Raw genomic sequence first — 12,157 nt, 5'->3', positions numbered from 1 at the left:
TAGGGGTACTTGCTCTCGTACCCCTGAAGTAGAGTTCACCCTAGTCTCTACTTTGAAGAGTCCTTTGTCTAGGATCTCTCTTTTAGCCTTTGGGGGAACAGGCGGCATGCTGCGGCCGCCTGCAAGAAGAGGCGGATCCCTGTTCCACTTGTTAAAACGTTTGTTCAGCTCCGTGTCTGAACTCTCGATAATAAGGAAGGTGTTCCGCCAATCCTTCCATTTGTTTGCCTTACCTCTCGTCATGAGGTAACCCCTGTGGCTTGTTAGTTGATACCAGCCGGTACCTCCCGACTTAGGGGTCCGGCTGAGATAGTTCATGTGGGCGAAAGCCTCAAAACTTGGCTCCACCCCGTTCAGTTCGCACCCGGCCACATAGCCGAGTACGTTTACCCAAGAGTTGGGGGCTAACTGCCATAACCCCAGATCATACCCATCTAAAATCCGCTGAACAGCCGGATGTAATGGGAAGCGCAGACCAGCTTTGATGGCCGCCACATAGCAGCCAAAACAGCCGTCACCATAGCTGGTACCAGCCGGCCAGACGACAGTATCTTCTGGATCCGGCACAAACAGTAAATACTCCGGGCCCATTTTGTGGTTAGCAATAAAGCTAGCCACGTTGTCTCGCATGGTTGCGATCCGGCCCCGGGGCACCCTGCAGTAGTAGGGGGTGTTTTCCTCTCTGTAAGAGGCGGACGGCTCTGCCCAATTATCCCCCTTCTCCACTGCATGGGAACTTCTCGCCTCTTGTAGGCGGTTATGTTTTTCTTCTGAGTCAGAAGAACTATGGTCAGAAGAGCTGGAATCGGACTCGTCCCCTGACGAGTCCGAAGAGGACGACTCCTCCCCTCTCCTAGAGGGGCCCGCCTCCTCTCCCTTAGAAGGAGCAGAAGGTAAATTGGACATGTCCACGGTTAGATGAGAAGGGAACACCTTGGTCCCTCTCTCAGAACTGTCAGCTTGACAGTCGCCTCGTTCCACATCTGGCGCCTGGTCAGATGTTTCGCTAAGGAGTACTCTTTGGGAGGAGCCGTCTGAGTTTGATATTCTAGCAGTCTTTTTTGTTCTGGCCATCACGTTCTGCATAGACACAGATTCAGTCGGACTTTGTATAAAGGGCAAAGATGGGTCCAGAAAAGGGCAGGCGGCACTCCTAGTCCTAGATTCAGCCGTCCCCGGTGACCGGCTGATCACTAACTTAGGGCGTGTCGTGTGCTTCCATGGTGCCATTTCAAAAAATAAAAAGAAAATTAAGAGTAAGAGAACTGAGTTACCTGAATGGATGACAGTTGATGAAGTCCTGAAAGTTCGGGTCAGTCGGCTTGTCAGAACAGGCGGTAGGCAGAAAAAGTCCGAAAATGTCAGAGCAAGTTCAGGGGTCCGAATGTTCTCGCAAAAATTCTCAAATGTGAAAATGACCGAAGTCAGCACTTCCTTTTATAGGCAAAATGAGAAGGCGAAGGGTCGCTTCCGAATTCAAATTTGGGCGGGAGAATCTCCCGGCCGTCTGCAAGGTGACACCTGTAACGGGCCGTCGCCTGTCACCGTGCGACGCCTGTCACAGGCGACACGTGACCAGTCGCGTGCCACCTGTGAGGGGCAAATGATTAGGGGATTTTTATCCACCAAGCACCGTTTGACAAGTGGACCAACCAGGTTCCGCCACGCGTCCTCCACGGACCACTTAAGACACGCCACGTGTCCACCCATGCCAAATGGGACAACCGGCCATCAAGGCCCATTTCAGTCTAGAAGCCCGATCGGCCCTAGGTTTACCTTAAACCTAGAGAGTTGCACGCTTCCCAAGGCTATAAATACTCGATTAATCCTCATTAATCAGGGACCGAATACATTACGGAACACACTAATAACCGGCTGATCTCGCTAGCAAAGCAGATTACCTACATTAAATACTCTCACCTAGAGAGACCTTATTACTTTAATTTCTGTATTAATTACTCCTTAATCAGGTACTAACTTGACCGTTGGAGGCGGAGCTCTCAGGAGTCTCCGTTATTTTGCAGGTACAGGCGTCCGGTTCCAGTCTCGGAATTGTAACTCTCCCGCAGGACATCAGAAAACCCCGAAACAATACTCATCTGTTATTCACCACCTCACCTTGGATCCTCAACCCCATAATTGTCCACCCGCCTAAAAAAAGATTTTATAAATTCATCTAAGCCTAAAACTATAGGGGTAATGCTCTTATAGTGAGGTAGTATTATATACTCCTGGAGTACCATGGATCCGTACCCAATATATATGCTTGAATTATTTTGTCTAAACTTTATGCTATTTTGCTAAAACAATATGTTTTTTACTTATTTACTTTAAGCTCAGCTCGTGCCATTTTACATAAAATAACATGTACTTATTTAAAAATAGCATATATAAAAATTGAAATAATAAGAAATTCACATCAAAATAACATTAGCAGCATTGAGTTTTAGGACATCAGGAAGAGAATCGAACACTTCTGGAGGTACTAAATTTTTGAACATGAACACATTTGAACCCTTAAATGGCTTCGAATCCATTGATTCAGAAAATTGAAAGAAGAAAAAAGGAGAGAGAAAGTGTGTTTGATTTTGAGTTGGAGTAGCTGAGAGGAAAAGAGAGAGTGAGTGTGGGAGGTTGATTTCTGGGAAACCTAGAAAATTGGAAGAAGAAAAGAGGAGATAGTAAGTGTGTTTGATTTTGAGTTGGAGTAGCTGAGAGGAAGAAAGAGAGAGTGAGTGTAGGAGGAAGATGACTGAGAAAAAGGGTGATGAATTTCTAATCAAAATAGAGTTAGAGAATTACTTCATAGTCATATGCATGTATAAAATAACATAGTACTTATTTAAAAATAACATATATATAGATTGAAATAATACGAAGTTACATTAAAATAACATGAATTTTATAAACCTGAAATACCTTGTGCATGGTACTCCAGGAGTAAGATAGAAATTGCGGATTAAATAAGCTAAAGCACATAATTTACCCACTTGCTTTAACATTCTCTCTTCTCTTCTTAAAGTATGTACCTCAATTGAACGTGTCATCTAAATATAAACGGAAAAAATATTTTGTAACACCTAATAATTCTCCAACCATATTAAACCAATAGTTTTATTCTTAAAACTTAAATAACGAAGTATCAAGTACTCGTACTATTTAAGAGGCCTAATCTAATTTAAAAATTTGAGAGGACATTAGATATCCAACCAGATCAAAGTGTTAGCATAGTTGGAAACGTTAGGACTAAGCAGCCAGCCCACAATTAGTACGTACCATCATCTTAGTCAATAGAGACTACCTTTAAATTGCTAATCAAGTTTTTTAGGGGTGACAATGTGACATCAATAAAAAGCATTTCATACACATGAGCAACTCAGGGGGTTAGATGACAAATTAATAAATCTCTTACAAAAACATTAAGTTTGAAATATGTGTCAAAATTACTCTGATGATTATTGTAGTTAAATAATTAATGTTTTTTTAAAATTAATAGTATTTTTACTTAAGCTATCATATTATTTGACGTTTTGGAGGCTTTCATTAGCTTGTACCTTAAATACGGAGTATAAATATAGTATATTATACTTTCTCCGTTTTTTTTTTAAATGCTTTACTTTGATTGTTGCACTTTTCACCTATCGTAGTTGACTTAATTTTTTCACCTAGAAAATAAATAAATGTTATTATATAATATACCTAGAGGTGATCAACAATGGCCCAGCCCGATCCGACCCAAAAATAGGGCGGGTTTGGACAAGCTAAAAATCAACTTCTTACTTAAAAGCACGAACCCAGCCCGAAAAAGCTTGTTTTGGCCCGACAAGCCCGTCACTTTTGGGTGGGTTTGACCATGACATTTGATATTAAGGCCCGGCCCGAATTTATGATCTAAATATACCATTAGATTAGTCATTATGTCTAGTTTCATAATATAATTTTGTTACAATTTTTACTAATATACAATTAAGATATTAATGGTCAAAGTTATGTCTCGACAATTATGCTGGTCAAACTGTTATAGATAAAAAAAAACGAGGGAGTAATATAATAATTACTTTTTTTTTTATTAATATTATTAACGCGTTTTAACTTGTGACATACGTGACAACAAAACATAACCACTAAAAAAGTACATGCATTAAAATATGACGACTATGAGATGAACGATGAGAATTATCAATCACTTTACCATGCTTAGATCTAATTTGTTTATGTCAATTTATATATTCCAAACACTCCCTTGTTTCTCTTGTATTGTTAGGTTTCTTATTTGAGCTCCCTCTACTATTTAAGTTACCTAATTACTTCATTTACCATATATTTACATTGATAAAATAATACATTAACCCATGTGTTTAATTAAAAATGAATAAACTTCACTTCCACAAATTCACTAGTCAAATAAAATTAAATAGCTTTCAATCTTCATTAGAGATGTTTTGAGAGTAAGGATTTCTTACCCTTCCCTCTCACTCTTAAAGAGTCTAGCCCTACCTTAAAAAAATAATAATAATTACTCATCTCTAGTACTTTTTATTTTGTATACATATTTAACCATTTATTATCTCTTAAAAAAATTTCTAAGATTCCTTCAAAAATAAAGTCTAAGATTAATTAGTAAAGAAGAAGTATTGAATATCCGTATTAAGTCTTAAGAGATTTGGTTGTCCAAAAAAAAAAAAAAAAAGTCTTTAAGAAATTAGAATTTGTTATTAAAAAATTAAAATTTGCAAATAAGCTGAAAATCAATACCTGACCTAAAAGTAAAAACTGAAATGCCCAAACCAAAATATGATAAAGTAAGCCGAAATTTTAGGTTAGAGTTACCTTTTTTTAAACTAAAAATTCAAACCAAAATACGGATATCTGAATCAAAATAGGCCAAACTCATAACTCCAGTAATCGAATATTCGGATCTAAATTTGCACAAATAAGTGAAGAAACTTTACAGGGAAAAATAGCATTCAAAGTTTGATTAAGACACATTTTAATCATTGTTGAGTTCTTTTTATCTCCCCATTTCTCTCCTAAATTTAAATTATGCATAATAATAATTCATGAATCATGATTAAAATATTGGAAATCTACCAATTCTAAAAGCATAAATTATATTAAAATGGAATTATATTAGCAAAAATTATAAAAATACATTACATCGTATAATATATTAGAAAAATAAAATACAAATCTAATAACTAAAAATTTACAATTAGCTTTTTCCCATCCTCCGATTACAGCTTTTAGCTTTTTCCCATCGTCTACGCTAAGTAGAAAATGTTGCGCCAAACGACAGTAACAATTAGATTTTCATTTCTAATGTCACGCCAAATGGCAGTAACAATTGGATTCGAATCCATCATGTCACGCCAAGCGACAGTAGCAATTAGAATCGAACCCATAACGATGGTACACGATATCATACGACACCGCGTTCGTATTTAGACAGGGAAACCACGGTCGAGATAGCCGTGCTGCTTGATTGCAATTGCGGAGAGAAATCTCCGACGAGAGCTCTGAAAAAACAGAAACTCATACTTTGGTTTCGTACTTTCATTCTCTCGAAAACATCTGTTTGGTTTGCTTTTCTCTGAGCTAAGAGCGGCAAGACAGATCTAAGCTTTTTTAGGGTTGGTTGATTTGTGGATGAAAAAATGGAAGTACCAACGTCACCTTTAATAGGCGTGGAAGCTGCCAGCAGTACGCCCACTATTACGAAACCCTAAATGTGTTTTAAATAGTTGGGCTTTTGATAAATTAATGTAATTAGTAATTGCAGTCCAGCCCATTAAGCAAAATGAAGGCCGACGTTTTTTTTTTTTATTTTTTTTATTTTAACCTATCTTTTTTTTATTTTTTAAAGTTCTCCAAAGATCTCTGTCAAAAAACAAAAAAAAGTTCTCCAAACCAAAAAATAAAGAATACTTGTAATAAACACCCATTTAAAAAAAAAAAGAATTAAAATCCAAGTGTGTTTTGTGTTCATAACACAAAACTTATACTCAGATTCATAGTTTCAGATTCATAGTTTAAATATTGGTTTAAATATTCATTTTTATTAATTTTTTTTATTGTTAAATGTATAGTTAAGGAAATTTATTAGTAAAAAAAATAAAAATAAAAACATGTATCATAGAAGCTTATTCATAACATACTAACATATAAATTATAATCGTTTCATTATGTAGTTTCTTTTTTTGACAAGCAATATGTAGTTTCAAATATCAACTTACATATACTATAGTATTTTATTAATGTATGAAAACACAAATTATTGGGGAAAAACATATTTTGTATGAATAGTAATACGGAATTAGTTTGTATGGACGTGTTTTCCCAAGAATTCTTAACTTTGACGGAGCTTGATTTGAATTAATGAATTTTCGTGCTTGTTTAATAAAATAAAAATAAAATACTTGTATCTTTGCATCAAATGGAGTATAAATTATAAGGAAATTGTATGTGAGATAAGGATAAAATAATGATTTTTGTTAAAATAAATAAAAAAAAAAGATAAAATAATGATTATCCCTCATTCGATATAAATGGAGAATAAAATAGAAATAAATGACAAATTTACACATATAACCTGTACTCTCACAATTTTTTGTATGTGGTTGGCCACACCGTGTGGCAGGGGTTATTTGTAGGAGTTACTCGTTTGGTTAGGGGTTACTTGTAAGGGTTAATTATTCTGCAATTACTTATTCAAGAGTTACTCGTTGGATCAGAGGTTACTTATTCAGGGGTTACTCGTTTGGTCAATCACTTATTCAGGGTTACTCATTGGTCATGGGTAAATTATAGGGGTTATTCGTATGGTCAAGGGTAAATTATAGGGGTTACTTATTAAAGGGTTACTCGGTCGGTTAGGGGTTACCCTTACACAGAAACCTCTTCAAGTAACCCCTACAAGTAACCCCTGAATAAGTAACCCACTCTTACACAAAAACTCCTACAAGTAACCCCTGAATAAGTAACCCCTACAAGTAACCCCTGAATAAATAACCCTTACAAGTAACCCCTGAATAAGCAACCCCTGTCACACGGTGTGGCCAACCACACAGAAAAATTGTTGTAGTACTCTATATCCATAATTCTCATTTTTTTTTATCACTATCCATACAACACCCTTCCCCTAGTATGATTTTGTTGAGAGATTTTAACCCCTAGTATGATTTTGTTGAGAGATTTTAACTTTATCCATTTCCCTGTCCCCTTCTCAAGTTCTTATCTCCATATCTAAAAACAAACATTAAATTTTTCTCCCTTATTTCTATCCGTACTAGAAATTGGTATAATTTGGTTTCATTTATGCAAAGCAATTTTACTTTATACTCCATATTACAATGATACTTTGTAAAAAAAACCTTTACTTTATATAGGGTCTAGGGGAGGAGGAGGTTAAGAGGGTCCAATGTACACAATCTTCTTCATACATCCAAAAAGTGTTTTTTTTTTTCCGTTGATAATTGTTATTAAAACCAATGTAGTCTTTCTTTGTGGTTCATATTTACTAGGGCCGGTTGGCTGGTTCTTCAATCTCAAATGCTTCTTCTTCTAGCAAAAAAAACTTTAATGTCACTCAGACTTCTGTTACTTGGGTTACTCATGTTAGTTAGACACAATTATGTGTACTCCCAAGTGTTGGTGGTGGCATATAAAAGAAAACGACCTTGTTTTCAATCCAAATAGGAGTGGCAATTCCTTCCTCATGTCATCTCACACGAGTAATTGGAAGAGTTTGAGCAACATAGAATTCTTGATACAGGGTAAGTGGCTGAAACTTCAGATGCACAGAGTAGAGGTGAAAGGAAAGGCAAAAAAACCAACTTAAAGAGTGGTGCTGGTAGACTGATGGATGATCAACAGGCTAAAAGCAGGTCATTCAGATAAGAGAAATTACACCACAATAGATGACTATAACATTGTATAGTAAATAGTATTTCAACCCTTTTGTATATATCAGTTCGTTCAATTATACAACCATCTAGTATTCCCTTGACATGTAATACATTAACATATATTTTGGGGAAAAAATCAACCGAATATCAAAACTTGAGAATTTGTGATTCTTTCCTACTCAAGCTTCAGAGATCATAAATAAACACTTCCAAAGAATGACTACAGCTATATACGGAATTCATCAATGAGAGATTGAGAGCATATACTTTGACAATATGTATTAATGTCAGATTGCGGAAGCACTATGATTTTCTCTTTCCTCCTGAAATTTACCTCATGCATCCCTGAAGTCGACTGTTACTTCATTTGATATGCAAGCTATGCACTCATGCTTTCAGATGGGTTGTTTAGAGTTTTTTCTACTAGTTCTGGAACTCGATCAAGCAAGCGGTTCATTTCATCTGGGAATTCACCCTTTGCACGATTTGTTTTCCCCCCAACCACCACTGTTGTTCCGTCTTGTAAAGCCCATATCTTGAGATTAATTTGCAAGAAAGAAAATGTGAGCATGTATCAACAAAAATGAACTACAATAAATGAATAAACATGCCTATAAGAATCAATGTGTTCTTCAAGGGAGAAAAAATATGCCACTTAATTTCTCCGTCAAGATTAAGTAATCCCTAGGTATTCTGTCTTGCTAATTAACAATGTTTATACATTTTATATTATTAATCACCCCTTGATGCTAAATAAGATCTCATGGGGGGTGCAACAGGGATGTAAACATTGTAAAGTAGGGATAAAATGGAATTAGTATATCCAAGTAGCAATTGCGTAACAAATCCTTGAAGAGTGATAATCAAGAGCTCAGAAAATCACCTGTGCATGAGATAAATAGCTGATACATGTTGTGAGCATCAGAGCACCAAATCCAGCATATACAACAGGCACTCCAGGGTCAGTCTGAAAAGAGATGTGGATTAGCCAAGGGGAAGCTAAATGAGGTAATAAGAATTGACAAATCTGGAAGATCTCCTAGAACTTACTTTTAGTTCAAGGCCTGTACTTCCTATGGCATCTAGAATTTCAATTTTTATCCCATCAATGTCAATTGGAAGTTTTGAGTTTGGTCGTCGAACCCCCACAAATTTTCCATCTTGATCATACAAGACAATAGATTGTAGGTCACGAGCAAGCATCGATCTGCATAAACAAATAATATGAAACTTTTCCACAGATAAATGAAGGAATTTGGCAAGGGCTAGCATATTTATACAATTATACCAGCAGAAAACAATGTACTCCAGAAAAGATTAATGTTTGCAAGTTTGTAAGAAATGCAAAAAACACATAGGAAGCTAGAATACTACACTTTCAACAAACTAAATTGACCTAATACTTGTTACACTATAAACAGAAATGATTAATAGAAATTGTAAGAATAGACACAAAGTACTCACATTCCCTTGACATTCTGAGAGTCATCATTCCCAACAGGCAGAAAAGTTCCATAAAGTCTTTTGTCACCGTTCAACTTCAAAGGAGCCATAGCCAAATTAAAAGGTCCTTCATCATCCTTGAGAATCTGCAAAGCAGAGAGGCCCCAATCTGTTTGATAGATTGTAATTCCTCCATACCTCAAAGGGTTATTCACGCTTATTGTTTTTCTCAACACCTCCTTCCCATTAAGGTCAAACAGAGAGAGATCAGTGTAAAATTGCGATACCTGCATGAAAACCAGAAATGTAATATGACATTACCCCCTTTAATCCAATAGATCACCAAACAAAACATGGTAGCAAGTGTCTCAAAGTCACTAACATAAACGAGTTATCCAGAAAGCCAACGAGGCCTTGAGCATTGACAATTATGGTGAATGTGATAACAACAGCTTTTTGTTGAAACAAAAGATTCAAGATGAGATCAAAAGGCTTACCAACCTCTCCGCTCTCATAATACTCCATTGAGAATCTATTAACATGGACCTCTGTATTGAAAGCTTCGGTAGGCTTTGAGAGGACTCCGAATGGACTGAGCACATCACCTACAACAAAGTTTAGTCCTTGAGGAACATCAACAGAACCTCTGAAACTCCCTGTGGCACTAAGTGTTGCTCCAGCCATTATTAGTATCATAGCTAGATGAACTCCAATTGGAGCAAACCGGCCAGCTAGACCCTTGAAAGCATACATATATGGTCCTTTTAAGAATACCTACAGAAACCATATTCACAAACCTTATAAGAAGAGGAGATTAACTGATCATAATCTTCCCTTTTTACCCCACTCATGGGATTAAGGCTTTGATTGATTGATTAAATCTTCCCTTTTTTTAATGGAAATTACAGAACATCCTTTAATACAACCACGATTACGCATCTGACTGTAGATTGCGTAGGATAATTTCGCTCAAAAGTATAGCAATTTGTAGCTCAATTAATAAACATCTGATTCTAGTCAAACCTGAAAAACTGCTACACTGTACCTCATATCCAGCCCCCATAAGAACAACACCCAAATCTTGAACTGATGCTCTAGGCAGTTTTTCTGAAAATTCCTGCTTGCAAATGGCCTCGGATGACTTTAAGAAATTCCATCTGTCGGAAAAGACATACATGTGACTATATTGTACCTAAGCTGCTTAGGAACAGCCAAAAAACTCATAGTATGAAATTCATATTGGACCTTCGTGCGACCTTAACCAAGGGAATCTGTGTGGTATAAGTACAGGCCATTAGAGATGCTGCCAATAGTCCTAATGTTCCAAGGAAAATTGGCGATGAGAACATGTGGTCGAACCCAAGTGTTAGAACCCATTTCCAAGTGAAAAATCCAAGTACAGGATGATCTTCTGGGTATTTTTGAAAATAATAATCGGGAGCCTCGCCCTGATCAATGAAAGTACCTGTAGCATAGATTCAAATACATAATAAAAATCCAAGGAGGATGGAAAACAACTTGAAACTACAATCCATTCAGCAAAAATAAACCAACACAACAATTAGTGACCAACACAGCTCATTTTGCTATATTGGTAATCAACAAGTTCATAAGTAATGATAACACTTCATTTTTCCATGAAATTTCCTTACATCTTATGTGATCCTTTTCTCAGCCAAAGCTCTGGACTTGACTACAATTAATATGAAATCAAATCTTTCCCCAATTTAATTATTGAATAATTGGCTTAATACTCGAAACCTGGAACTGCTGTAGTTCTCTGACCAAATTTTCCCTAACAGAACAACATTCATAATCTTGCTAAAACAAAACTACATATCAACCAAGCAAAATTGCTAAATACCAAATCTCAACAACAAAACTAAACAAACAATAGCATGAAACACATAGTAGCAACAAATTAAACAATCAATTTCAAATTAACCCTACAATTCCACATTGAACTAAAATTTTTAGATAAAATTATAGTCCTTGGGATGGCATATGGGTCAGGATCAAATCTCGGCTACATCATTGCAGTTGTAACTCACTACACACTCATAAAAAAAAATAGACACAAAAAGAGAGAACATGAGCAATACCAATAGCCATAAGACCAGCAATAGCAAACATCTCTCCAATAGCAAGTGGCAAATTTGACAAAACACCCAAAACCCTTTGAGGGATTCTCTTCAACAACCTATTCACAGAGGAAGTTGGCTTTTTCGGAGGCGGCGGAGGAACTTCCCCACTGCCATCCTCATTCTCCTTCAAAGATGGAGCTCCTTCAGAAATTACAATCTTCTGGGAAATGGGTTTGTTGCTCTTATCTTGTGGTACATTGATTTTGCAACAAACCCTGAAAAACATATTTTTTCTATCATTTTGCAAATTGGGGAAATGGGGTTGATTAAAATGGTGGAATTTGAAGGAATTATTGGGTCGATAAAGATGAATGGATTTGGTGAGAAGTGAAGATGAAGATTTCATCTTTACTGAGTAGTATGAGAGTGTGTTTTCTCTCCAGTTAGTAGAATTTTTATCTGAAATTTGTGTTTTTGGATTAAACAGAAAATGTGTTATAAACCGTTATCTACTTATCCTATCCACATTTTGTTTCCCGCAAAATTCTTTACACGTTTCTCTCTTCATTTTCTCCCAATTTCTTTTGTAGTTCAACTTCTCAGGTCATAACTCATGAGTAACATTTGCTTTGATATAATTGCAACATTTTTTTTGGCACTACTTATAAATTATATGTTGATTTATATTTAAGAAAAAAAAAATATATATATATATATGCAGAATAT

At 36.2% G+C, this 12,157-nt stretch overlaps 1 protein-coding gene across 2 annotated transcripts; it reads right to left on the bottom strand.

The window, feature by feature from the left end:
• Positions 1–7,915: 7,915 nt before the first annotated feature.
• On the bottom strand, positions 7,916–11,986 carry LOC110698501 (cytochrome c biogenesis protein CCS1, chloroplastic-like). 2 transcript variants are annotated; one of them, XM_021875943.1, is made up of 8 exons: positions 11,450–11,986; positions 10,593–10,812; positions 10,393–10,504; positions 9,845–9,952; positions 9,369–9,634; positions 8,955–9,111; positions 8,788–8,871; positions 7,916–8,439 (listed from the first exon to the last, which is right to left on the bottom strand). In XM_021875943.1, the coding sequence occupies exons 1-8, from the start codon at positions 11,835–11,837 to the stop codon at positions 8,284–8,286; spliced, it is 1,491 nt and encodes a 496-aa protein (XP_021731635.1). In that variant the 5' UTR covers positions 11,838–11,986; the 3' UTR covers positions 7,916–8,283. The 2 variants fall into 2 exon arrangements, with proteins under 2 accessions (XP_021731635.1, XP_021731634.1); XM_021875942.1 differs by having other exon boundaries at positions 9,849–10,121; positions 11,450–11,985.
• Positions 11,987–12,157: the final 171 nt, after the last annotated feature.

Source organism: Chenopodium quinoa, unplaced genomic scaffold (assembly GCF_001683475.1).
Source record: "Chenopodium quinoa cultivar QQ74 unplaced genomic scaffold, ASM168347v1, whole genome shotgun sequence".
Lineage (NCBI taxonomy): Eukaryota > Viridiplantae > Streptophyta > Magnoliopsida > Caryophyllales > Amaranthaceae > Chenopodium > Chenopodium quinoa.
Note: the sequence above shows the minus strand (reverse complement) of the source record. Positions and strands in the feature narration are given on the sequence as shown.